This window comes from Botryllus schlosseri, chromosome 7 (assembly GCF_051294905.1).
Source record: "Botryllus schlosseri isolate E-star chromosome 7, Bs_hap1, whole genome shotgun sequence".
NCBI lineage: Eukaryota > Metazoa > Chordata > Ascidiacea > Stolidobranchia > Styelidae > Botryllus > Botryllus schlosseri.
In genome coordinates, this window is record NC_137242.1 from 16,412,082 (window position 1) to 16,439,937 (window position 27,856).

General features: G+C 40.2%; 1 protein-coding gene and 1 long non-coding RNA gene across 3 annotated transcripts; one reads left to right on the top strand and one right to left on the bottom strand.

Moving 5' to 3' along the window:
- Positions 1–1,399: 1,399 nt before the first annotated feature.
- LOC145443385 (uncharacterized) lies at positions 1,400–19,350 on the top strand. 2 transcript variants are annotated; one of them, XM_080321362.1, is made up of 11 exons: positions 1,400–3,956; positions 5,491–5,600; positions 5,944–6,123; positions 6,356–6,544; positions 7,784–7,871; positions 8,821–10,498; positions 10,569–10,658; positions 11,562–11,716; positions 12,963–13,005; positions 16,270–17,034; positions 18,656–19,350. In XM_080321362.1, the coding sequence occupies exons 6-11, from the start codon at positions 10,369–10,371 to the stop codon at positions 18,967–18,969; spliced, it is 1,497 nt and encodes a 498-aa protein (XP_080177488.1). In that variant the 5' UTR covers positions 1,400–3,956; positions 5,491–5,600; positions 5,944–6,123; positions 6,356–6,544; positions 7,784–7,871; positions 8,821–10,368; the 3' UTR covers positions 18,970–19,350. The 2 variants fall into 2 exon arrangements, with proteins under 2 accessions (XP_080177488.1, XP_080177487.1); XM_080321361.1 differs by having other exon boundaries at positions 1,402–3,956; positions 6,332–6,544.
- Positions 19,351–23,276: 3,926 nt separating this feature from the next.
- On the bottom strand, positions 23,277–26,721 carry LOC145443386 (uncharacterized). The gene is made up of 2 exons (XR_013916417.1): positions 25,591–26,721; positions 23,277–23,982 (listed from the first exon to the last, which is right to left on the bottom strand). It is a non-coding gene; the product is annotated as an uncharacterized LOC145443386 (long non-coding RNA).
- Positions 26,722–27,856: the final 1,135 nt, after the last annotated feature.

Genomic DNA, 27,856 nt, shown 5'->3' on the forward strand with positions numbered 1-27,856 from the left:
ATGCTTTCACAATTTTGTTTAACTTAACTTCCGACCTCCTCTCATTTTAAAATTTTAATACTGACACCTTTAGCTATTCATAAATCCTTGTAGATTAGTGGCTCGTACACTTTTCAGGCCGCGATCCACATCTGAGTTTAGTTGCATTTCCTGACCTAAAGGCTTTATTAGTATGCTACACGTTTTACGCCGTAAAATTTACGTGCTTGTATAATATAGCGAACGCGCAGAGGGGTGCGTTATTTTCTTCTGCGGGTCGCATTTCTACTACTGTCTACTCATGTTGCGAGGACGGAACTGTGCAGTTACGATCATTTGGATCACCGGACACATAAATAGCTAAGAATTTGGCCAACCAGCGACGGTCATTTTTGGCCAAGGTTTTATCGCCCCAGATATTGTTGACACCGCACTTTTGCCATCCGTATGTTGGCCAAAACTTCAGGTCTCCATGTGTTCCAGCGCGCAAAGCGGGTTGATCTCGAAATAGCTGTGTCTCATAGCCCAACACCCGATCGTTGCCTACCCATACACTAAATCATCCCAACCGTCATCGACGGTGTTTTTTAGAGAATTCAATGTCGGACAAATCTTTTCATGAATTCAAAGCAATTTGTGTAATACAAATGTCGACGTGTTTCTGCAATCAAGCCATATTGCAAGGGTTGCATTTAAAACAAAAATCAATTTGAAACAAACATGTTTAAAACAAGGCCATTGTTTAAAACATTTTTTTAAAGCCATGACGTCACGAATATTCAATTGTGGCGTGACAGTGGATTGATATTGACAATTGAAAATATAGGGTATATATAGGTATATATATATATAGGTATATACATATATTGACAAAATATCTATACGTACTACAGCTGTTGAACCGACTATTTTGAGGTTTCCAACCATTCCATATCGTATACGTCGGCTAAATCGGATGGTAATCGTCTCATACAACATCTTTTTTGGAAAGTGGTTACACAATTATGGCATAATTTGACAACTTAAAAAAAAACAATTTTTTAAGGGCTTTTGTTTAAGACACCGTTTAAAACATGTTTTAGACAAAGTGTTTTAAACAACTATTTGTTTTAAATGCAACCCTACATATTGCAGTTACGACTTTTGCATGTATCGCTTATTGGCTATACTATCCAAGACCTCGGAAACATACCAACTAACCGCCGGAAAGCACGCGAAGCGCGAAGAAATTGTTCCTTGCAAGAATTTTAACAAATATTACATACATATTGGATCGCTCTGGTGTCGTCGCGACCCAAAATTATACCCTTCGCGACCCATACTTTAAGAACCCCTGTTGTAGATAGATTCCAATTATAATTTCTGCCTCACGAAGAAGTGCGATTAAGTTGAAGATCCACACTGTAAAAAATAAACCGTGTATTTAACGTGTTTTTTGCATGTTTTTTCCAAAAACACGTTAAACGACGGAAAACGCCGACGTGTTTTTTAAATAAACAAGTTTAAAACCGAAAACGCGACGTGTTTTCCAATTAATCAAGTTCAAAACTGAAACGTAACATGTTATGTAAAAAACATGTTGCGTTTCAGATTGGAATAACGTTGCTCTGATTTGAAAGCTACTGTCGCACTGATTCCGAAAATATGCATTAAAATCTAATCAGGGCAATGGAACGCCTTCGAAATACACCCAAAAGTATGAAATTCAGCATTGTTCCGAACCACGCGTTATAGGGCTGCGTCGCTGCGATTGTTTGGAACAATGCTGATTTTCAGATTTTGAAGGCTACTTCGGGGTAATTCCATTGCCCTATTGAAATTTTAATGTATATTTTCAGACGGACACGGAAATAGTGTCAGGGACAGGGATTCTGCACAATGTTGATACAGTGGGACCAGATTCGGATTTTATTGCACCAATTGGAACGCAACATAATTGCTAATCCTATCGCTGACGATCCGAGCACTCAAATTAAAAAAAGTTGAGCTTATTTATAGGCTACTGTCGCATTGATTCCGAAATATACATTAAAATCTTATCGGGGCAATGGAACCCCCTCGAAATGCACCCCAAAAGTCTGCAAATAGGCATTGTTCTGAACGATCGCAACAACGCAAAGGCCGTTGTTATGGTGATTGTGCTGCATCGCTGCACGATGCCGATTTTCAGATTTTTAGGCTATTTCGGGTTAGTTCCATTGTCCTAATGAAATTTTAATGTATTATTTTCAGAATCAGCGTGACGGTAGCTTTCAAATAAGATCAACTTTATTTAATTTGAGGGTTCGGGTCTTCAGCTATTGATAACCGATCATGCTGCGTTCAGATTGCTGAGCACTTCAGTAGTCAATTCCTCACGACGAGCAAGGGTGATGATGGGTGGTGCGAATCTATGCGTAGGTTAGTTATCTATAAAAAAAAAGACATTTGAGTATTGGTCTTGATTGGTTGAAAAACTGAGGTATAATTTCAGTTCACAGCTCACACGATTTCCGAATCCGTGGTTGGAAAACAGGAAATTTTAGTTCACGGTCCTCGATTTCAGTCTCCGTCGTGATTGGTTGCAGAACGACGGTAAAATTTCAGTTCACCACTCACACTATTTCACGATCCGACGTGATTGGTTTAAAAAACGGAAGTTCTACTTCACTGCTCACGAGATTGCCGTATGCGTTACGATTGGTATGAAAAACTTTCAGTGCCGGGAAGCCACTTCCATCGGCGATCACTACGCGGCCAGCAAAGTTGGCGAAACTGAGTGTAGAGTTTATTACCGGCTGACGGTTATTGATCGTATTTGTCCAGTTAGTAGAGGATGCATTTCACATCAGTTTTCATCGGGGAAAGTGTTTCCGATTCATATGCGCGCCTACGGGGTGTGCATAGTTGGTGTGCTGCATTTAACTGCAGTACGGTAACGTGTGGCGTGTGGAGGCAGCATATCGTTTAGCACTTACCATATATAGCTTCAGAGTGCATACGGTAACCAGTCGATTACAGTATATCATGTTGGGGAATGTCTTAGCTTAACTATGTAAATAATGAACCTAAGAAAGTTGAGCCAGTTGATATATTAGGAGGATGTGTATACCATGCCAATATGTTGCATTTTGTCGAATGCAAGATATGGAGGGACAAGTTTGCTCTGTAAAATTATGTGACAAATACGGCAAAAAAGAATTCATGTTGTCAATCAGGATCAAGATGGTAAAATATTTTTCTATGAAGATTTTGACGGGCACTGTCACATTTGTGGTATCCTCAAGTCAGGCTTTGGGCGATATTTACACTGTTATTCCTGTGAGGCTATGACAGAAACCGGTTTCCTTTGTGTTTTACAACCTGGTGAAATATTTTACCAGAGACTCCATAATTTACCGGTATACTGTATTGGTAAATTACAGTATGGTGAGCAATGTTCCCTCTAATTTTTGACGAGTCTGCGCACACTCACGAACTCACTGCGCAGACCCTTGGACAACAGTGCGTAAAGACTAAAAAAAAGGTCATCATGATGGATTTTTTTATGCGCAGAGACCGTGTTAGCACTGCGCATTTGTGCATGTGCGCAGCTTAGAGGGAACATTGATGGTGAGATCGCTACATTAGACTGCATCATAGAATATGTTTCGAAGTTTCATAGTGAACTATATGCCGATAGAGAAAAGTTCCGGTAATTAAAATTGCGTAATTTTGAACATGACGTTCTATTTTTCAGATTCATCAGGCTGGTTAGCGATTTATTACTCTTGTGCTATTAAATATGAAAATGCTGATCATCCGTGGTAATATTAGAAAGGTGATCACAGTTGATCACCTATCTGAGATTTATGATGTTGTGAGATGTGCAGTTCGTAGTACCATCTAGGACAGAAAATTCACTACGGAATATTACGACAAGTCGTTTGAATTGAACGGCGATTTCTATGAATTGTCTGCCAAAGATATGGGACAATATGACTGGTTTGACGATGGAAGTGAGTAATTATATTCTATGCATGTCAACAGAATTATCGTCATAAAGCGATGAGCATGGTAATCATACTGTACTAAAATTATCTTGTCTTGTTCGATATCTGTAATAGAAACGAATATAGATTTTTTGCCAAAATCACGCCGTGTTATGCAGGGCTTTAGAGCAGCCGCAAATTTAAACTACTCCTGCTCTAGCTGCTGCTCCGGCTCTGAAATGATCGCATTGGCCTGTCTATATCAGGGGTGACCAACCCGTGGGCCAAATATGGCCAGCGAGAGGGTTTTGCGTGACCCGTGAGCTAATTTCCTATTATATTATCGAAAATGAATTGCTCAGATTGTGAACTTGCAATGCCAACAAAAAATTACAATTCTTGCTGCGACACTTGGGATCTTGATGACTAAAATATCAGTTCCAAGTGTTCCAACGCATTGGCAGATCCAGGGTCCAGTCACCTTTTCAGTAAGTCGTCGTACATTACAATAAAGTAAAATAGCAGTGAAATTTTTTTTCACGCTTCGCGTGTTTAATTTTCGCACGATTTTGAAGTTCATAGGTCAATAATATTGTCACTTGATTATATTGCGGGCCTGCTGTATATCGCTGGGCTAAGTTTGCGAGGACTGGGCTATTCGGCGCATGGACATATCGATATTGAAAGCTGCGACCGCAACATGCGTCAATCATTTCGTGCCTAGGTTTCATAGTCGACTGCCAGTGCAAACGCAAGGTCGCATATGTTGAACGACACTTTGTCTCGTAATCGCTAATATAGTTAGACTCAATCTGAAAACGAAAAAAACGCCTATTTTATCCGATTGAGTCTAACTGTATTCGCAATTACGGGAGAAAGTCTTTTCGCGTTTGCGCTCGCATAAAGATCGTCAATGGTGAAATGGCGATATCGATGTGGCCAGACGCCAAATAGTCGTGTCCTTGCAAACTGAGTCTAGCGGGCGGTATACAATAGACCCGCAATACTCGAGTAATAATATTATTGACCTTGTTTATTTATAAATTTCGAAAATTTTATCTGCTTGGCGTGGCTAGTGGACCGCGAACTCGTTCGTCAATTGCATGTGGCTCTTCAGCCGAAAAGGTTGGCCATTCCTGGTCTATATAGATTACTAATCTACCATAGGTTAGTACTTTTTTGTTTCCCGAATAGAATATGTTGGAATATGTTGATATGAACTTCTTCAACGAATATGTGATGTTCTCCTAGGGTGATTTTATTTTTATCTAAAAACCGAAGATTTTGACCGATAAAATCTGACATTCTGTCAATTTTGACATTTTTAACCCTAAAAATCTTAATTTTGATGAAATTGTGATCTCGTATATATGTAAATTGCCTGTTTTCCCCCATTACCTTAGAATTTTAGGCTACTGCTTATCTTCATTTCTGGTCGGAACTGTCTGTTCTTACGAAATAGTTAGGCCTAAAAAAACTTTTGCTCTTTCTTCAATAAATTGACTCGCTATTACCGGCAAGCTGATAATTTGCTGGGCTTTAATGAAGATATTTATTACAGAGTCAACCTACATCGGTATATTCTCCAGAAGACGAGCGCAGCATCGAGGTACAGCAAAAAGCAATAAGTGTCAAGTGGACGAAAAGACTGCGTGACAAGAAAAGATTCAGGTTAGGATGAAAAGAACATTTGAATCGTGTCATGAGGCTATTTTGAATGGGATATCAACACAAAGTCTGTTCGAGATTTAGCCGATGTTGATCGATGCGCATTGGGCAGGTATAAAGCAGTGTTGGGATCAAGTCACTGATAATGACATCCCCTTACCACGTTCATGCAATAGGCTAGTCCTACAACGTATGCAATGCATGCACCAATTATTGACGATTATTATCAATGTGTAATATCATACAGCAGGGGCGGCATTACATTCCAATTTTTCAATGTTGGTGACAGACATCTCAGAAGTTTGTCCAAACTTAATCCAAACCTTTCAACTATGCCACATTGCAGGTATCATGGAAAGACAAGCTCTGCAACAAGTTGAGGGAATGGAGAAGACACCATGAAAAAGAAGTTCTCGACTTAAACTTGGAATAGCAGAAGCATGGACGCTGCGGCAAACGGAAATCTCAGCAGCTTGTGGAAAAATCTAGTCAACGCTGCAAGAATTCTCGAGTCACAACATCCAATGTGAGCATTTTAGTATCTTGCTTTCTTGATCTAGATATCTTCAATATGAATATTTTGATATGATACTGATAACGCCAACAGACAATGTTACGTCTAATTTTTCTCGTGTCTGTGCGCATGCGAGCAGCTTAGAAGGAACATTGGCAAGAAGTAGCACCTTGCACCGATAACCGGTCATGTTTTGATTAGGATCTATTTTGTCCTACAGAGTCAACATGTATACTCTCCACAGACGACGAGCGCAGCATCGAGATACATCAAAACGCAATAAGAGGCAAGTGGAGAATACCTCACAAGAAAACGATTCTGGATAGGATGAAAAGAACATTCGAATCGCGTCGCGAGGCCATTCTGAATGGGATGTCAACACAGTCTGCTGGAGATTTACCCGATCTTGATCGATGCGCATTGGGTACCGTAGGTATAAAGCAGTGTAATGATCAAGTCACTGACGGCACAATCCCTCGGCATTTGTGGCATGCGCAATCATTTTTCATGACACAACAAATGACATATATATTATAACTAGGGCCATTTTTATATGACCTTAGAAAATCAATAATATGACTTTATTTTTTGGAAAATATGAATTTATGTGAAAATGGTGTATTTTTACATGCAAATATCGGCACTGACGGAACTAAAGAGTAAAACCTATGCAACAACAGTTATACACGTCCATTTTTTATTCTAAATCACTGTTGCAGTACAGTAGTAGTGTGAAATGTTAAAGTCTTTGAAGTTACGATTCGGACGTAAAATGACTTTGGTAAGGAAAGTGAGAGCTCCACAAACGCTGATGTGGGTTGCCACTTCTGCAGGGGTGCATAAAGCGCTGGTGAAATGTCTTGTATTTGCAGCTCCATTATTTGTTAAACCTCGTTTTTGTCCAATCGCTTCTTAATGTAAATTTTGAGCTTTATGACCTAATCAGGAAAATGTGACTTCATAGCTTTAATATAGCTCAAAGGGATACGGTTTTGTGTTGAAATTGATTTCACGACTTGCTGATGCATAGAACAAAATATGGCTTTGGAAGGCCCTAATTATTACCATGGGTTAGCAAAAAGTGAAGTCAGTTTTCAAAATGTATAAAACTCGTCGGTGACCTAAAGATACTTTTTAAATTAACATACATTGTTCTTTTTGGGCAGATTTAGTTTTCTTGAATTTTTTAATCGCACATACTTCCAGACGTAGACATTTCTTCCTTAGATATAAGGGCGACCAACCCTCGGGCTGCAAGGCGATTCTAGAAATTGATTATAATATTTATTAGTACTCGCAGAAATATTGTCAGCGGTGAAACCTTTGCACAACGCGATGTACGCAGCCTCGCTGCAACCTTGATATTCATATGTCCAAGCTTGGAATAATCCTTGTCAAATGAGCCCAGAGGTATACAAAGGCGACCTGCAACTCCTTGCAGGACATGACTGCACACTTGGTTGTCGTAACATTATTGTCATCGAATTTGCTGCGTAGTAATATATGTCATGTTTTCACCCTTGCCCAACCGTGTTACCTCCTGTCGGATGACTGAAAATCTCTATCAACATTAGAGGGGCCCGCGCAAGGTTTCAAAGTCGCTGATTTACTTTACGACGTCGCAGTCGCGTCAAAACATACATTGAGTTGATTTCTGACACTTCTCGTTCAGGTCTTCAAAAACTGGGGTGGATGGTCGGGATCCCAACGATCTTCAATTCTTCAATGACAACTATGGCAGCTTCCTGTTTGTTGACAAAGTAAGTTGTTTGGTGTATGTGTGTGTAAGCATTATGTCACTGTGTTGTGGACACAAGCAAATCGCATGGCTCACTGCCATCAGACTACATCATTCACATCATACAAAAAAGGCAATTTATGGCACTATTAACACTGTATTGCTGTATTAACACTGTATTTGATAAAAATTGGTATCTCGAAAGGTCACTGTAAATCGAAAGAATGATGTAATCCAATATCAGTGAGTAACGAGATTTTCCCGTGTCCATGCTACTGTAGGACACTATGGTGAAATTGTCACTAGTATATGGCGTCCAATCAAAGAAGATGATGTGAAACCAATATTGGCCCCTCCTATTTCACTTAGAAAGTTGCAGTGTTACGACTGATGCTAAAATCATTCCACTCTGGGTACCATTATGCTCGCTCGATATCCTTGAAAGCACCATCACATACGATCGTTTTCTTACCTCTTTGCATGACCCCGACTCGCGCAGTAATGACTTATTAGGTAGGCTTACCATATTTTGGAAATCTAAAAAGAGGACACTTTTTCAGAAATTTGAGACTTGCAAAACCGGAGAAGAATTCTCAAAAATCGGTGAATTTTGCCCACTTTGTGACCGGTTGACTGGAAATTTTTTAAAAAAGATCAACTTTTCGCTCAGAGCTCCAATCACCGTTTTTCACTCCGAAATACCCGCAATAGAGTCACTTCTGTGCTAATTTACGGCATATCACTCGCATTTCGCTCTAAATGTGACCTAAATTTTCAAAAAAGAGGACAAAATCTCAAAAAAGAGGACAAAAGGGCGTCCTCCGAGGACACTTTTAAAAAAGTCAAGAAAGAGGACAAATCCTATTGAAAGAGGACGCATGGTAACCCTATTATTAGGCCTCATACTCAACTCAATTCTTAATCTCAGACCACATCGATAGTACTAAGCTAATATCATTTTTATTTATCAGGAGCCAAAGAATTATATCCGACGATCAAGTACAATACGATCCTGAATGAATGGAAAGTTCTCTTCTATGGCAAAGTTATCAAAGGGGTCAGAAGCTTCCATCATGCTATGGCCATAATACTGGCAATATACTGGCTGTTCAACATCAAGTTCGCTCCATCAGCCTCTAATTCATGGTCCGTCGTCACGAACTCTCCTTCGAAACTTCCGAACGTTAAGTACACTGCGGCTGTCTCGAAACTTTGTAACGTTAGGTAGACTTTGGCTGTTCGTAGTAAATTAATTTGAATAATTCACCAAGGACAGGTCAATATTATAATTCTTGTGTCATTGCATTAGGTACTCGGCGCCTTTAACTGTGACAATTTGTAATAACTTAATTAATCGAGGACTGGTCAATGTTTCAAGCCGGTATATTAATTCTTGTTTCATTACATACGTTTCGAAACTTTCTAACTATAGGTGTGGCTGACTGTGGCTGTTCATTGTAATTTAATTTGATTAATTTATTGAGGACGGGTCAATGATTTTAGCCGTTATTATAATTCTGGTTTCATTACATATGTCCAAAACTTCAAAACATTAGGTACTAGGCGGCTTACACTGTGGCTTTTTGTAATAAATTAATTCATTGATGACGGGTCAATATTTGTAGCTGTTGTTGTAACAATTCTTCTTTCATTGTATAAATTCCAAAACTTCTTAACGTTAGGCTCTCTGCGGCTTACAATGTTGCTTTTTGTAGTAAATTAATTAATTTATGAGGGGCCAATATTTTTAGCCGTTGTTGTAAGAATTTTTCATTCATTGCATAAGTTCCAAAACTTCTTAATGTTAGGCACTCTGCGGCTCACACTGTGGCTTTTTGTAGTAAATTAATTCATTGATGACGGGCCAATATTTTTAGCCATTGTTGTATATAACTCTTCTTTCATTGCATAAGTTCCAAAACTTCTTAACGTTAGGCACTCTGCGGCTTACACTGTGGCTTTTTGTAGTAAATTAATTCATTGATGACGGGCCAATATTTTTAGCCGTTGTTGTAATAATTCTTCATTCATTGCATAAGTTCCAAAACTTCTTAATGTTAGGCACTCTGCGGCTCACACTGTGGCTTTTTGTAGTAAATTAATTCATTGATGACGGCCCAATATTTTTAGCCATTGTTGTATATAACTCTTCTTTCATTGCATAAGTTCCAAAACTTCTCGACGTTCGGTACTCTTCGACTTACACTGTGGCTGTTAGTAGTAAATTAATTGCGCCATGACATGTCAATATTTTTAGCCGTTATAGTAATTCTTATTTCATTACGTATTATCCGAAACTCTCGCCATTTCAGAATTTTTCTTGTTTTGATGCATTTGTTCTCAATATACCATCATTTGATCCAACACTGAATTGCTTGTTTTAATTCATATCCTGGCTACAGATTTTGTGCCAGTCGGTCCAAGGTGAAAGGTCAATTGAAGTCTCAGGTCAGACGTGTTTTCGAGATTACATGACGGGCAGAAACATGTTAGGCAACAGGTGGAACTAAACCTGTCGTATGGTTTTACATGACGGACATGTATTAAGAGGTACCAGGTGTAAACATGTCTATGGACACCTTTATTTTTTACAGTGCAAATCTACGATGGCCGAAAATATTTACGCTAACAATGTCTCCAGTCCATTGGGTGAGTTGTATGGTAAACCTCGAGTTCTCAATTTGAGACACTTTAAATCTTTCACGAATTTCGTTTCAAGACACCGCTGACGAAGACCTTTATATAACCTGTCAAGTGCAAGCCCGTTGTTCAACGGATGAAAACCCACCGAAATGCGAGGAAACCGCACGTATGAAATGTGTATATTTCATGAGTGAGCAACCGGAAATGGATAGTCGCATGATAGCAAAAAGTGCTCCAAACTTATCTTATAGTAACTCGCAACCATTTGAACATGGCTATGACATTCGCTTATGTCCGCCAAATTTCGTTCATAATATAATAAGGAGCATGTCATTTCGGTACTCGAAATATTGGCTCTCACTTTGGTTATGAAAATCGATTTCCTCCATAGCCTGCATAACAGGGAAACTGCACTTTACGGTGAAAATCTTGCTTTCACAGCCCATTCCAAAAGGCAAATGCGAGTAATAATTCCTCTGACAAGTGATTGGATTTTGTGTTTGTGTTCCATGTCAGAAAGGCGCATGAAGGTACTGTAATATTTACACAAACTTGGAACTAAAATGTGGAAATAATTAGCTCAGTGGTTTACGGATTGCAAAAAATTAAAAAAATGTGCTGGGTCCATGACGTACTAGTCCCCAGGGAAGAGATTTACTATCCGACAGTGCGGTTATCCCCTTCAAGTTACAAAATTCCGCACTACGGGGATTATTGCGCCAGTTGGAGGCCACTGGGCTAGATTGATATCATTCGGCTGTATTCTCGTACAGTTGCAGAGTTATCTCTACCCCTGATACAACTGTATAAGATATATACATTGCGTTGAACAGTAAGGTTTACCGACTCCACAGCCCTGGTTCGCAAGTCAAAACTGTTTTCTCAAATACTTCACAACAACATAACCTAGGAAGCCACTGTACTTAAATTTCCTATTCAGAATATTTTAATTACATTACGTCAACAAAAGTGAGAAATATGCTCGATTATAATCAGAACCGCATTTTTCCCATCCGTAAAAGTGCGTACCATCCCAAAGGTTGTAAAGCATTGTTTTATGCAATTACAGTATCGCATGAGCCACCATCGTCAAATGCAACTGTTATCGAGGAAGAACGCCTTTTCAAGCCAACGCATTCGACTCAAAAACGCTTGATCGTCCTATTTGTGTTGCTGTTAGCCAGCATGCTGTGCAGCGTACTGAGCATGATTCTCTTCGTACAGGTATAGAATAATTTGCAATGCTTGTCGCAGACTACTTTGAGCAGATAATGCTCAAAATAGTCTGTGTTTTTCCCTTGGGTATAGATGCCCAAAAGACGACGTATATAGGGTTGCATTTAAAACAATGCCTAGAAAAAACAAAATTGTTCTAGTTTTTCAGAAGTTATATAATTATGCTAGAACTGTGTAATTACTTTCCAAAAACAAGTAGTAAGATCCTGCGGACGATTTTCACCCTATGTAGGCGATGTATACGATATGGGGTCGTTGGAACCCTCGAAATCGTCGTCGGTTCAACAGCTATCGCACGTAGCTATAGAATTATAGATCATTGGTACGGAATGGACGTACTGATGATGAAAAATGACGACCGTCAAAATGCTGCATGACGATGAAGTCCTGGCTAAAGATATTTTTGGTCCGTTTGGGAGAAGGGTCGGAAACCTATTTCGTCAAAGTAGTCATATTTACCCTATATTTTCAATTGTCAATGTCAATCCACTATATGGCGTCACAATTAAAGATCATTGAAGTCATGGCTGCAAGAAAACAAACAAACAATAAAAACTTGTTTTCAACAAGGGTCATGTTTTAAACATGTCCCTTTTAAATGGATTTTTGTTTTAAATGTAACCTTAGCTGAATATGTTTGTTCACTAATTACAAGTAGAAGTAGCGACTTCCAACGCATGACTACTATGAGTAGAAGTAGATAATGATAGGTTTGAAAAATACTCAATTAAATAGTTACAAAATTTCATTTCATTCAGGGAACCCATATACTTGTTGAGGTTAATTCGAGGTGGTTATGATTATGCAATTGCTAGATGTAAATCCGCTACTATTGCAAAAGGGACTAGTCACACCAAAAATTGGTAAAATCTTCGAAAATCTATGCAGGTACCGTGATTCTGGGGCTATTTCACGCGGTTGGTATGACTATTTTACTAAGACTGCAGACCTATCACTAAACTACTCTTTACAGTTCAAAAACCAATTTATTAAAAGTAAGTAGTTTTTCCGAAAAAAACAAACTGTCAAGAAGGATAAAAGTGAAAGTGTCTTGGACAACACCATGAGAGTAAGTAGTGCAAATAGTCAAAACCTACTTGAGTATTCCAAAAAATTATAAGTATATTTTTACTTATTAACCGCTTCTGTCTCTTATACGCGCGCGGCTGGAGGATCGAGATTGTCTATATAGGCGTCTATCTTGTGTGACAGAATATATCCATACATTTTACAGGTGCGGGCCGAATTGAGTTTACTGAGGAACCAGTTTGAAAAAGGTGAGCACTATATCAGCCGTTGGTAACAGCCATGAAATCAGTTGTGATTTTGTTAACAATATTCACGTTTGTATATGTTAGAACATTAGGATTGTCAAAAATCTGGAAAATTTCAAAAATGCTGCGTTGTAATGTCTCATTCCATAAATTATTAATACGAAAACATTACACTGGTCAACACATATTTTTAGGCAGAAAAGTAAGAATGGTTTTGGGGGTTCTGAAGGGCACTGATTCCGAGTATGACCTTAGTGTTTTCAAATTTGCCCTTGTTATGAAGATAACCCATGGGGCTATATCGACCATAATCTCCAAATTTCACTGTAATGGCTAGATAGAAAATCTGCTCAGTCGTACTATCAAGTTTAGAAATTCAATCTACTTGTTATTTTTACACCCAGAAAAATCTTTTAAATCAAAACACAGTAGCAGCACTATATTTAGGGGTATTAGATATATCATAGTTATAGACTTTCACGGATATCATGTAGCCTACATAAATAACCTCTACTCATGTATATAAGTATTTACCTAGATACTCAAATAACGTGGCATTAGTTCAATCCGTTTTACGTCAAACGCTAAGGCTGGTCATAATGATTCGATTACTCGAATCTGAATCAAGTAATTATTTTAATGATTCGAGTCGAGTAGCAAAAGACGATTTTTTCGAGTACTGAAATGATACGCTCCTCGCTACTGAAAGTTGTTATACCAACGAGAATTATGGTTAAGATTCTATTTTCCACTGTGTAAGCCTCAAAATCTTGATTGGCCGTATCTCAACATACGAAAAATATAGTACAAAGCTACGACCGTTACTGGAAAAAAAACATTTCCGAAGTCATGATCCTCCCACAACATTGTCACAAAGTGCAATGAAACTTGTAGGATCGGAGAAATACCAAAGTATCTTTAATGTGATGGATAACAGGCATTATATTTTTTGTGGTGGCACATAAAGGTACATGTTTGAACTTTGACATATTCCATTTAGCTGTGACGTCATAATGAGCGATACTCGAATACTCGACTCTACTCGAAGCAAATACATGATTCAAAATCGAATCACTAAGGTACTCGATTTTGCCCAGCCCTATCAACCATCGTTTGTAAATTTGAAATAATCAGTTGGAATTTATTATTAATATTTTATTTCAGAGCACACTTGTTTTTTGTACGATTTTCGCCTGTAAGCAATTTAGTGGAGTTTCTCGAAAGATTCTAGCAACGGTCTGCCATAATGTGTTCATCTCATCTGCTGTGATATCGCTCATTTGTTGTTTTGATGTCTTGGTGGAACGTCTCCCCCTGCTAATCAACAAGATGATCAGGAAATATATCAAGATGACTGAACAGGAAGTGAACTTTTATGTTCGTGTTTCTTCCAAGTTTCCTATATGCAGATACGAATTTTCGGACCAACTGTTTGTGGTTGGGTGCTTTGTGATCACCCAAAAAGTTTCATTTACTACATCTTAGGAGAAATTCTATGCAGTGAACTCCTTCCTGGTATGAAATTGGAATCTTTCATCCGCATTCGAATCTGAAATCTATCAAAGATACCAGATTTAAGCTTCTCATTTGATAGGGATACTAGGTATACCCACTTTGTTGACTCAGCGGGATATTATCCATTTACAAGTCAAATGAAATGAGATGCATATCAGTATTGTGTGAAGCTTTTCAAGGACAAATTTTATAGCTTTATACCCCTCTTTAATCTTGGTTGAATGACCAATTCATGCAGGAGAATATGTATTTCAATAGTGCAAAAATTCAATTGTTAGGCTTGACAAACTGCTTTTTTGACAAACAAATATTTGGTATCAGGTCATGTTAATATTGATATAATAGGGTTACCATATTTTCGAATCGGGAAAGGAGGACACTTTTTCAAAATTTTCAGACTTAGAATACTGGAGTAAAACCCGGAAAAACTGGTAAATTTTCCCGACATTGTGGTTGGTTGACTACAAAAAAGGTCGTCACTTACGTCGAACCACCAATTTCCTATTTAGCGTCAATTATGCCCATTTTCACCTGAATCTATCTACTATCTTAGCTCTAAAAGTTGTAAAGAAGGACGAATTGCCATAAAGTAGGACATTTAGGCGTCCTCGGATGACATTTACAAAAACCTGAAAAATAAGGAGGTATGGTAACCCTATAATAGAATGACTGAGAACGACATCGAGGTTATTTATAATAAATTATCTATTTATGAGCAGTATAAAATTAGAAAAAACTACGATTTTCTTCCTACCAAGTGTAATATTCAAGAGTAAATACAGTAATTATGGGCTTTTGTAGGGGTATAAATATCTTCTGAACAAGAGCCAATCTGTCAAAACTAATGTGATATTCGTAATCAGCAACCTCGAAAACCCCAGGAACGGCTCTCAGATGTTCTGCCAATTTTTTCTTCTTCATTTTGTTGACCAGTGTTAATGATCCTGCGTGAAGCTCATATTAAAGTTGTTCGGAAATATAGCCATTCTTGAGTGGGCGGGGAATCAATGAATTGGACGAGCAATCACGAACCAAATATCCTGATTTCGTTTAGCCTATAATAATAAGCTAATGGTTGGCTGACGGACGGATTTTGCGATCATTGCCGGTATCGATTTTTGCTACGTAGTGTTGGTTAAAAGGCATTTTTGTCAGTGAAACTGCAGACATGTCAAATTATTATTGTTAATGTTGCAATCGAAAGTAAGTAATTCAATATAGCAACCCGTACGTTATTTGTATTGCTGTAGACTGTGTAGTACAGTGCTGCAATGTATTGCACAGGTGCTACTGGCCAATCAGGATATAAATTGGGGTTATCATTATGTCCGTCTTTGGGAGTACTTGTCCTTCTTTTTAACAATTCGTCCTCATTTTTCCCTTAAATACTAGCAAAACCATGAATCACGCAAAATGTGGTCCGAATTGACGAGGGACTGGGGACTGGGGTTTTTTTGGTAAACTAAACTAAAATACGATGTAAACGGGTTTTTCGAGATTCCAATGACATTACATGCAAAAATCTGAAAAAAAACACTTTCTCGTCGGCAATAGTATTTATTCTAGCTATTCAGTATTCATAGACGTAGCCGAGGGTCAAAATTCACCGTTTCCCATTCCTATTTTAGAATTACACATTGTGATTCCATACGATCTCACCACGTCTCATTAGAGTAGGCTGAAAAGCGTGATGTAGGCCACGTATAATTTGATAATATGAGTATATGTTTTAAGCGAAAAAAAAACTTTCAGTAAATCTACAATGTGGTATGATTGGAAAGCCTGAGCCACCGAAGAATAAAGGTGTAAAAGGCGACATCGGACCTCCTGGATTCAATGGAAGAAACGGAGAGCATGGTAGTCCTGGGGACACTAGTGATCTGGACGATGAAGGCTCTTCAGGAATTACATGTTCTGATGGAAGCAAGGGCGAAGCTGGCCCTCCTGGATTGAAAGGCGAAATCGGATATACAGGATTCAATGGAACAAACGGAGCACCTGGTAGACCGGGGGATACTGGTGATAAGGGCGCTAAAGGCTCTCCAGGAATTCCTGGTTCTAAAGGAAGCAAGGGCGAAGCTGGCCCTCCTGGATTGAAAGGTGAAATCGGATATACAGGATTCAATGGAACAAACGGAGCACCTGGTAGACCGGGAGACACTGGCGATAAGGGCGCTGAAGGCTCTTCAGGAATTCCTGGTTCTAAAGGAAGCAAGGGCGAAGCTGGCCCTCCTGGATTGAAAGGTGAAATCGGATATACAGGATTCAATGGAACAAACGGAGCACCTGGTAGACCGGGAGACACTGGCGATAAGGGCGCTGAAGGCTCTCCAGGAATTCCTGGTTCTAAAGGAAGCAAGGGCGAAGCTGGCCCCTCTGGATTAAAAGGCGAAATCGGATATACAGGAGCGTCTGGTTTAAAGGGCACTAAAGGTGTAAAAGGTCAAATCGGAGCTACCGGCAATCGTGGTGCAAAAGGACAAAAAGGTGGAATGGCTACTACTATATCGTATGGAGGTATGTAGAAAGAGTTAGGAAACAGTGTGAGAGAGGCGTATCAGCAATCAATATGGTGTAGACCAGTGATTCTCAAATCTTTTTCGCTGATCCCCCCCTCTCGTATAAAGCTCGACGTGTCGCTATCGCCCTTTAAAAGCTAAAGTTTTATCAGTAAATAAGTCCTTCGAATTTTCCGTAGTAGCCAAGTAGGTTCTATTTACTTCTTACACGTAGCCTACTCACGTGGTTTTGTTTGTATAAGATTTGTCGTTTAACCCTTACGAGGTGGGTAGGCCTATATCATAAATGATACGGCATGTTTCCGTGGCCGATTTCTCCATGTTGACACGCCATGGACATCGGGTACTACGTTTTTTTGAAAAGCTGACTCTTTTCCGGTTGATTTGGTACCTTTTTCAAAAATTTTGGTTTGCAAAAAATAAATAAAAATACGTAAACCTCAAAAAATGGGTATCACCTGAAATTTCCAGATATTTTTTTAGTGGGAAATATTGTCAGAAATTCTGCCATAACATCAGAAGTAGGCTTGTACGGTATTCTGTGTAATTTTCCACCATTTCGAACATCAAACCGTGACTTGACCTTGATGCTACTCACTGATCAAGCTCATGTATAAATTTTCCATGTATTTTTGATTTTTCGATATCTGACGAACCGCGCTGTTCACAACCATGATTGAGGGCTTGTTCGAAACCAGGCAATGGTGTCTACACACTGAAGCATGATTTTTGTCTTTCTGACGCAACCCTGGGGTCAGACTTGATAAATGTGTGTGTGTGTGTGTGTGAGAGAGAGAGAGAGAGAGAGAGGGATTTTTTGGAGAAACGCTTTGTTTATTTAAGCTTATAAAAACACTAGACATGTCATGGGGTGTCGATCACGGGCGAAATTGGTAAAGGTCTGTACTCCGCCCACTTCTAATCTGGATCGGCTTAGATTGAAGTCGTGGTGGGGTCACAGTGTGAATTTGAAAAGTGATGGTCAGTTCTGCAAAAGGTGACCCGACCTCGTAAGGTTTTCGATGCCGAAATGCCAATACCCAATACCTGACTGAATATTGTCCGCTAAGCCCCAGTACCGTAGGCCTACTCATACGTACCGCAACTAAAGTGACGCGGTCGGTTAGACACAGTTCCTTCGTAATATCGGCTGCGACAGTGAAGATTAGCGGCTCAGAAACGTTGAAAAGCTTTAAAAAGCGATGGCGCGTGCTTACGCTTACGCGGATCACGGGACGAGGAGGAGCCTATATAAACCTCCAACACTTAGGTAGGAATTTTGGTCGGACTCGAACCAGCAATCCATTGGTGTTGCAGCTGGGGATCACACCACTACGCTATCTCGCCACGACACGCTGGTGCAGTTGCAGCCGTGAATCTCACCACCACGCTATCTCGCGAACGGGCGCTATTGCTAATAGTTAATTAATAAAGCCGCCTGAATATATACCGAAAAGAGCAAGCACTCTGATACTAACCAGTCACCATCTTCGTGTGAGTTCATTCAAGAACTACAGGTTTGATCATGCTGCCTATGTCAGTTAGTGTTGTAAATGCCCAATTCTTCTACTCAGATAACATATGCTTCAAAGTCAAGTCTTCCATTGATTGTATTTCAGTGTTACGCAGCACTCGGCTCGTCGGTGGTGACTACAAAAGTGGCCGCGTGGAAATAAAACACGATGGCGTGTGGGGTACAATATGCGACGACGGTTGGGGTACGGACGATGGAGCCGTCGTCTGTAGAATGCTTCGATTCGACGGAGTACGCAGAGTGTTCGCGAACTCCGCACATGGCCAAGGAAGCGGGAAGATCTGGCTTGATGATCTTGATTGCAGTGGTAGCGAAAGTAGTGTCGACTCCTGCGGGGGAAACTCGTGGGGTGACAATAATTGCGATCATCGGGAAGATGCATCGGTGGAGTGCTACTAGCCCAAATTTAGCCTACGTGCCTCATGACAGTTACATGGTGTTTATCTTGTATGTATGTGACTGTGAAGCAAGGACGAAGACATGTCAAATTTAGATCAGGGGTCGAGAACCTATGGCTCGCGAGCCACATATGACTCGTTTGATGGTAGGTTATGGCTCTCTGATAAATTCTTCATTTTCCCCCCTAGTTATTCACATCTTTATTATTCATTATTGCTGAAACGTTTTTTGCAAACTGCCCGAATCTTGATTCTTAGTCAAGACCAGGTGACGTCACGGCAGTGGCGCGTCCACAGCCAACTGGATGCGTAAATACCTTTTCGAAATCCCAAAGTTTATGTCAGATATTGCCGGAAGAATATTAATTATTTATCGGTGTAATATTTTTATTTTTATTTTCAATAATGGGGCAAATAGGTATCTTCAAGTTATTTAGGGGACTGCCTCGGACAAATCTAATCCATTGAGATCGACACGAAGATTGTATCATTGCAAAATAAGTGCAGTCACGCCGACCACCAATATATTTTGCAATTGTGCCATAGTTTTCAGAAGGCTCTAGCACCGACCCCTGAAAGTTAGGATTTCACATGCTCAATTACCGTTGTTCATTGTTACTCACGCTTATAAAACAGGCTTGATTTGAGCAGGTGTTATCACCTCACTTGGCGAACCACACGTAGCGAACTTCGATTACGTGTCACCATGGCGTCACGAATCAATTGTGACGTAACAGTTGATTTGCATCATTGTATGGCTCTTTGTGAATTAAGGGCGGTTTACACTGAATGTCAGCTAAGCTATGCTAAACTAAGCTAAGCTAAGCGAAGCGAAGATGAAGTTCACACTGCCGGCGTAAATCGTATGCAGCCACGCATGACCTACGAGATCGCTCCGTCGTAAACGGACATTTCCAGCTCCCGGTCACCAGTCACTAAAAGCCTAGTATTGTGCACCTATGCAAACTTCGTCGAAGGCTGCCGAGCGATTGGTCGAATCTATTAATTCCCGTCACTGTATGTCAAGTCACATCACCGTCTTCTATCGACAGATGAGTCATTCGAAAAAGACACAACCTATTCAAAATTGATGATATTTTAGGAAGACTCAGCAAGATCAGTAGGATTTCATTGTGATTCAATCTGTTCACCTGTATACTGTTTCCTACCAGCAGTTTCCCCTTTGACGCTGTCGAACGAATGTATATAACAAATCTAAATCCAATTGTATTTATTATTCACAACATCAACACGGCATCAGGAGCAATATAAAAGCAGTTTACACAATAACAAAACACAGTGGCGGCTCGTGGCGACAGTGGCGCAGTGGCGACTTGTTATCAATATGACGTCACAGTAGCGTTTTTCAACGTTCATGATGGCCACATGAATTTCCCGTAAACAATGATTTTTAACGTAGGTGCCGCGAGAGGTTTGCCGGTGGCGTGACTTGAAGTGCGGTAACAAATGTTTTATTCATTGTTTTTTATTCAAATGATTATTTTACAAAATGTACGCGAACTAAGAATCGTTCCCATGCCACGAATCAATCATCAGGTTATCCTTAGTAGCATGCGTTATGATTTCGTGGTAGAGATTACGCAAGCGCCGAGTAAGACTATACCAAAAATACACAGACCAACTACCTACAAAGAGCATTCGCATGACACCTTGTGGTGTTTTAATCGTTCCATGCTCAGCAATTTTGTAAAGTGCTGCAGCGCCTCCGACCCGATTTGTATATGGATTCTCGTCCCGAAAGCGAGTCAAATCGATTTGCCCTCGTCCGAAAGTGTTTGGTACACGATCCTGATGCGTTACGACCAGGGGATAGGCAATCAAAGCGGTGGCACCCATAAACGTAAAACATTATAAAAAGCCAGCTGTTATCCATGGAAGATTAATTACGAGTCTGCCTGCCATCATTCAAGCAGGAATCAAAGCATTGTGTTAAATTGAAATGCGAGCACATATCGCATTAAACAATTTCATGAATAAATTATTTCATCTTGATGAATTTTTCACTTTTTTCCCGGTAAATTAACTGTCAGTGTGTCTCGAGTAATAAGGATGAAAACCACTCACTTTTCCTTAGCCATAGCCATGGTTGAGTTACCTGGGCTCACTTGATTGAAATTATTCGGAAAGAACATGATGTGAACAGTCGTCCGTCCACCAGCAATAATTTATGTCTTGTATAAGTATTGTGCGCGACGTGATTTCTTATTAGCAAAATGTTCAATAACGAGTTTATTAAAATCTGGAATTCCCAGAACCACGTCGTTGTGAGTCGAGAGAACAGCCAACGCATTAAGCCTATCTTGGCCCATCCTGTTTCTGAGAAAGGTCTTGATACGTTTCAATGTGCTGAAACTGCGCTCGGATTCCGCGGATGAAATCGGGGTGGTCAAAATGATATTCAGAAAGCTAGTTACTGTAGCAAAGTTGATCGAAAGCGAATTTTCAACTAGGAATTTTGAAAGTTCACTAGTGGTTTTAATTTCCGAAAAGGATGTGTTAGAATACAAACAAGTCAACTCGCTCTCCAACCGAGCAATGTCGATCATCGGGTAATAACGAGGCACGCTGCGCAGTAGTCCAGCAGGAAAATGAATTTTGTAGGCAGGGAAATTTCCCGGATTTAACAGGGCGAAAGTAACCAACTGGTCACTATTCAGACGATGTTGGATTTGGGACATCAGTATATCGCAACATTCGTAAGCCGCAACAAGCAGGTTTTGCACACTTATCCCACGACGTAAAAGCGCTGTGTCACCGCTATGACTATAAATCGAGAGATTGCGTATGCCTAACTGGGAAGGTCAACGAGTTCGGACACATACGCAATTGTTATCTCATAGATTGGACAAGGAAATGTCATATTGAATCCAAAACATCATTCTGAAGAACTACGGATAGCAGCCTCGGAAATTCGGTCCCGGTACAGCTTGGGAGATTCTGGCCTTGAGGCTGGAGACTGTCACACGACACATACGGCTTACGGTCTATAGTGTCTATATGTCTGCTGCAAAATCGCCTTCGGAAAATATATTACCGAATAAATACGTGGATGAAAGCCGAAAACTTGGTACACTGTTACATGAAATCATCGAGAAGTATAGCCTCATGAGTCATGACCGTTTTCGGTATGGTACACTGTCAAAATTAATACGAACAGATCAACGCCGAATTTTGCGTAATATTTACTGAGGAATCGGCTGATCAAGCGATCAGCTGTTAGCCGCCATCGAAAACGAAACAGCTATCGCGCTTGACAGGGGTTGTAATTGTGAGCAAATGGCCCGAAGGCCACCATTCCACGGTGAAATTGACATTGGAGAATATAAAATAAAACTAAATATTTGAATGCAAACCGAGGATGTTAGTAAACTGTTTCATGATATCATCATCTCATCACCTATCTCAGTATGGAACACAGATATACACCGGCTTTTGCGTGAAATCCGCAATGCGTTAGGTAGGCTAAGTGTCAGATCAGCGCACATCTCTACCATACTCGAACTTAATAACGAAATTGCTGCCCTAATCATTGAGTGTCAACCTTGAGACTTGGCACAGCGTTCGATACTAAAATCAAGACATACCATGTAAAAGTTCATGACGGATCTAGCTAAGGAGCATCGTTAAAATCAATGGAGACCAATACCGGCTTTGCGTGAAATATGTTTGCGATACATGACCGATCAGCACACACTCGACTTTGGAAACGGAATTACTACCCTAAACTTTGAGTAGAAACCCTGAAACTTAGGACAGTGTTAAATACCACCATCGCGACATGACATACCAAGTTTCAAGAATTATCATGGTGTGAAACACCATCAAAATCGACCTGTACCAGCAACGGTCGACTCAACGCATATCACGGTATCCGAGTTCAGATATAGATACGATTGTTACATCACACCTTAGGGGCGAGCAAGCATATTTGCCCCGGTTGCTCGGCCATTTTACGAATAGGAGAGAGTAAAGCAACGTTTCTTAATTGTGCGCAGCTTTGAGAAAATAGATAGTGAAAGCTTGTTATGAGCGCTACCGGGGCAAGCCCCGGCTAGGCATTCACAAAGCGAAAACACAGAAGAGAATTCGATTTTCGCGGAGACTTCGCGATGTATGGGCATTTGCAAGCGAAAGCACAAGAAGAACGCGGGTTTCGCTGTGATCTCGATATATATTGAGCGCTGTGCGTCTATAAATGATTAAATTGTTATTGAACAGAATTTTAGGTGGGGCAATGCCCCAGTTGCCCTATAGGACGAGCCGCCACTGACAAAACAGACATGTATATTATGCACTCATTTTCATTCTGACACTTCATATTGAAATTGGTCTCAAATAGTGATAGTGAACAATTTTTTCTTCTACGTCATAGAATCTATAGAACATTTCAGTAGAATTGGAGTATGATGAAGAATCAGCTACTGCTAATAGCAGACTAATATACTTTTTATAATTTAAAATTGAGCCAAAATTGGCTGTTGCTTCCCAACATATCAATGCGTTTTTATTATAGATCCAAGGCAACTGGGAAATGTTATATCATGTTGAATTCATCAGCTGTCTTTTACAATTCATTTTATCATATAATCAATTTATGAAACAACAATTTCCTGATTCAATATGAAGAGAATATGTTTGTTGCAGTTGGAATTGGGAAATACTGAACTATCATGCACCTCGACCATACGTGAAGCGTCACATCATCTACCGTACTACGAATAGCAAACTACCAATATACTATTTATAATTGCAGAATATTGAGCCAGAGATGGTCGATCTGGTGGGTGCTTGCAAGTTGCAACATAACATGCTTTCCATCCAAGGCAATTCTGTAATGACATGTCCAGTTGAATTCATCAGCAACATTTCCCTATTCATTTTGTCATAAAACAAGGTTGGAATACATCCCAGATTGAGTAATTTCTGTCGCAGCAGATTTGCTGATTCGGTAGGAAAATCCAGTTGCTTAATAGAAGTCGCCAGTCATCAATATCTGCAAAACAAGAATATAAAACAGTGTTTCAAACAAGGATTTTCTGGCACCTGTTATCACCCCTTGTGATACAGTTAGCATGCACAAAATAGATCTACAGCAATAGCATGCACAAAATAGATGTGCCAGCAAGACAAAGATTGGCTGACGGCCTAGTTGACTCTAACATGCTGGACATAAGCAATTTGGCATTAGGAATTCAAAATAGCGACGATAATTTAGGTGAAAGCCAAGCATGGTGTAGCACAGCAACATTATTTGACATGACAAGCTATGATCAAACCGGCCAGGTTGGAATCCTGATACATCTAGCATAGGGTTACCATATTTCAGAAACCCCGATTCCGGACACTCTTTAGCGCTTACTAGTGGATTTCAAAATGAGTTATGACGTCACACTAGCAAATGCTTTGCTCAGAGACTAGAGGTGCTGGTCAGTGGTCACGATCCGGTTCAGGAGTGTGTGGCTGTGTGCTCTGTGTTGTGTAACCGGGACCGAAAGCTCATGTTTACAGCCTCCTCCCGCCCAAATATACAATGATTTTGAGCCCACACTATAGGGTAATCGATTCAATTTCTGGGGGGGGGGGGTGCTGCTTGCTATATGAATCTGGTTCATATATGCATCTGGTCGTTAAATTATTTGAATGAATTATGTCAATAATATTGGTCGGTCCATATATTAATCTATAGCTACTGCTCTCCGCCCACATGATCAGGGTTTGCGTTAGAGCTGGTGGAGGATGGTGAGTTCGAAAATACAGGGAGCGCAATTGCACATGGTCAAGTCACGTTCATGTCCTACCTATAAGATTGTTTATCAGCCTTATGCCGGTGCGCACCACGGAGCTTTATAAACACCCAACATCCAGTGGTTTCAAACCTTTTATGGTCGCGACTCCATCTCCAATTTGAAAATGTTCCGTGGCCCTGATCAGCACCTTTGCCCAGACTTACTCACGGGCTATTTTGGAACCTGATTACATTCAGCATATTCGCAAACCCTAGAATAAAGGCAGACACCTCCCCTCCGTTTGGAACCACTATATTTGAATAAAGCATTTAAACGGTTTTAACGATTTCTAGGAATATACCGTTCTCCTATAATTGCGGTTACAATTAGGCTTATTCCAGTAAATGAAGGTTGTTTTTATTTATATTTTATTGCAGTTTTTGCGAGGGTGGTAGTCTCCATATTAAAATCAAGGAATGTGATTGTAAATCGCGCGCAGCGCGAAGAAGAATATCATGCATCAGCATAAATATTCCCAAAAAATATTGTTTTTATGATGATTTACGATAAAATTAGGAACCTACGTCAAGTCTTCAAAATTCCGGACATTTGGCATATTTTAGAAATTCCTCCCGGACGCTAGTTTGAACAGTGAAATTCCGGACATGTCCGGGAAATTCCGGACGTATGGCAACCCTAATCTAGCATAATATATTTGGTGTGACAAGGCGGTTTCTACTGTCAGGTCTAGGTATAATGAACAAAATCTATGGTGTGATGTGCAGTGTGCACAAGACACCGATTCCATATTGGCCCACAGGTACCGTGTCTATATACTTGAAACTTCTCGTCTGTTTAATATTGGGTGAACTCACCTTTTCGTTTCCTTGCAATCGATCACCTGGAGTAATCTCAACGCCAAGAGCGGTAACTAATAGCTATACATATCTTTTGCGACGTCTACTCAACGTCACCGGCATCGCGACCACTCACTACCTCATTCGATTTCCAGTTGTCGCCGCTGCACGCTTCCCTACGCCTCGAATAAAACGCTCGGAGAGCGTTTTCGAGCGTAGCGAGTCGAAGCGTAATGAAGCGTAATGAGGCGTATTGAGGCACTCAAAATTATAATAAACAAACAGAGCTTTCGCCTTCAGTGTAAACCAGTGTCCATCACCCTTTACTATCGAAAATATACGCCCAATATTAGGGTCACCATACGTCGTGTTTCTACGATATTTATATGTGTGTGATACAGACATGGGGTAATCGCGATTAGTAATCGTAATCGATTACGACGATTACAGCATTTTCAATAGATCGTAATCGCAATCGATTACATTCGAAAAAAATCCGAAGTAATCGTGATCGTAATCGACTACTTCACATATTTAATCGATTTATTTGTGAAAGAACGATTGCTCTTCATTTGTACAAGGACTTGACATAAACTGAACATTCGTGAACAAGGAAGAGATGTTATAACAGATCAGTGACAGCAGAAACGTCTGATTTTTAAACACCACTGCTCATCATTACGTCAGAAGTATTAGCTTTGCTCGTCATTGCGTAAGAAGTATCCACATTCCACACGTAGTAAATAGATATTCGATGAACATTGTACCCACCACCTCGCAGCAGGATAATAATCACCACCCTGCCTAGTTTCAAATAGTAACGTATGTATTGATATTTGGTTACGCTTAGTTAAAAGCAGATTAACCGTTGCCGCAGGGCGAGCAGTAGGCCTATGTACGACGTACGTGCGTACACCGGACAAAGATTTGGAATTTTGTACTCATCAAACGAAACATTACGATTTCCACATCGAAGCATAAAAAACCAACAGCTGCTGATATATATCATGACCGAGCCGCTCTTTGCAGTTTCTCGTAACGGCAACCTGCAGTATCTGTATTGAGTGGAAAGCACAATTTTGTGTTCACTTTATCTTATTCTCATATGCCTCTGCTTGAAACGGGTGTCAATCGCGATTCTTTACTCGACATTTGGACCTGTCGCAATAGCCATCCACTCATACACCTTGTTAGCGTGGAGTGTAGCTAGAAGTGGGGCCAAAACAGCAATTCATCCCTCCCCACACTCCAAACGTTGGTGTTGGGCCACCATAGGGTGGTCACTTTTCAAGTTGATTACTGAATTTTGTCAATAATATTGGCAATTGCATTATATTGTCATTTAATTTTTAATCATCTCTCTGCTCCCGATGGACAGATTTACCGATAGAGCTGGGGCACGTAATTCATAATTATAACATCTGGTATGTTGTTATAATTATTTTATTGTCTGTTGTTAATTCCTGACCTCGCGTCTTTTACATAGATATTGTATAGTCTCCCAAACGTAGCAGACTAAAAGAAAAACTTTCGTGAGGCGCACATACAAATTGTCATGTCTTCATTCCTCCGCGGGTGATCCCGATGGCATTTGTATTGTGGCAGTAGTGGCTTTTGGGGTGGGCGATATGGGCGGTCGCCCGGGGCCTCTCTGGTCGAAGAGGCCCCCTATTTGGATTTTGCGCTTTTTGAAGGAGAATGACGAATAAACATGGAAATCCGTGCACCAAGCACGAATTTGATTCCGTACGGATGTGTCAATCATCATCAAATCACTGCATTTGTTAGAAAAGTCCCGTATCCCGATAATCATCACGTCTCTGCATGCGGTAGAATTAATTAGTTCTGATGTAGTCTATCCTTGCACACATGCAAAATAGACATGGCCGAATCCAGCACCTGGACAAACCTTTGCGGTGGTGAAAGATAAATGTTAATAACCGATGTGGAAAGGGGGGTCTGGGGGTAGAGTCCCCCAGAACTTACGGATAGATACTTATTTAGGCCCCCGGTAAGTCTCGCCCAGGCCTCCCTGTTCGTAGGCCCACCACTGATTGTGGGGCTCAGATGGGAAGAACAGGACTAGTCGTCGCGCCCACCTATCGCGGCTATTGACAATGACCATATAAACGGCCATTCATGGTAGCAGACTTCATGGAGTCGCCTGTTGGCCGAAACTGCATAATCTTTTGGTATGTCGTGGCGCGTTAATGACCTATACCAAAATGCCTATTCCTTTAAATTATGCATGCTCTTTTGCTTGAGGGTAGAGGATGCACTTCAA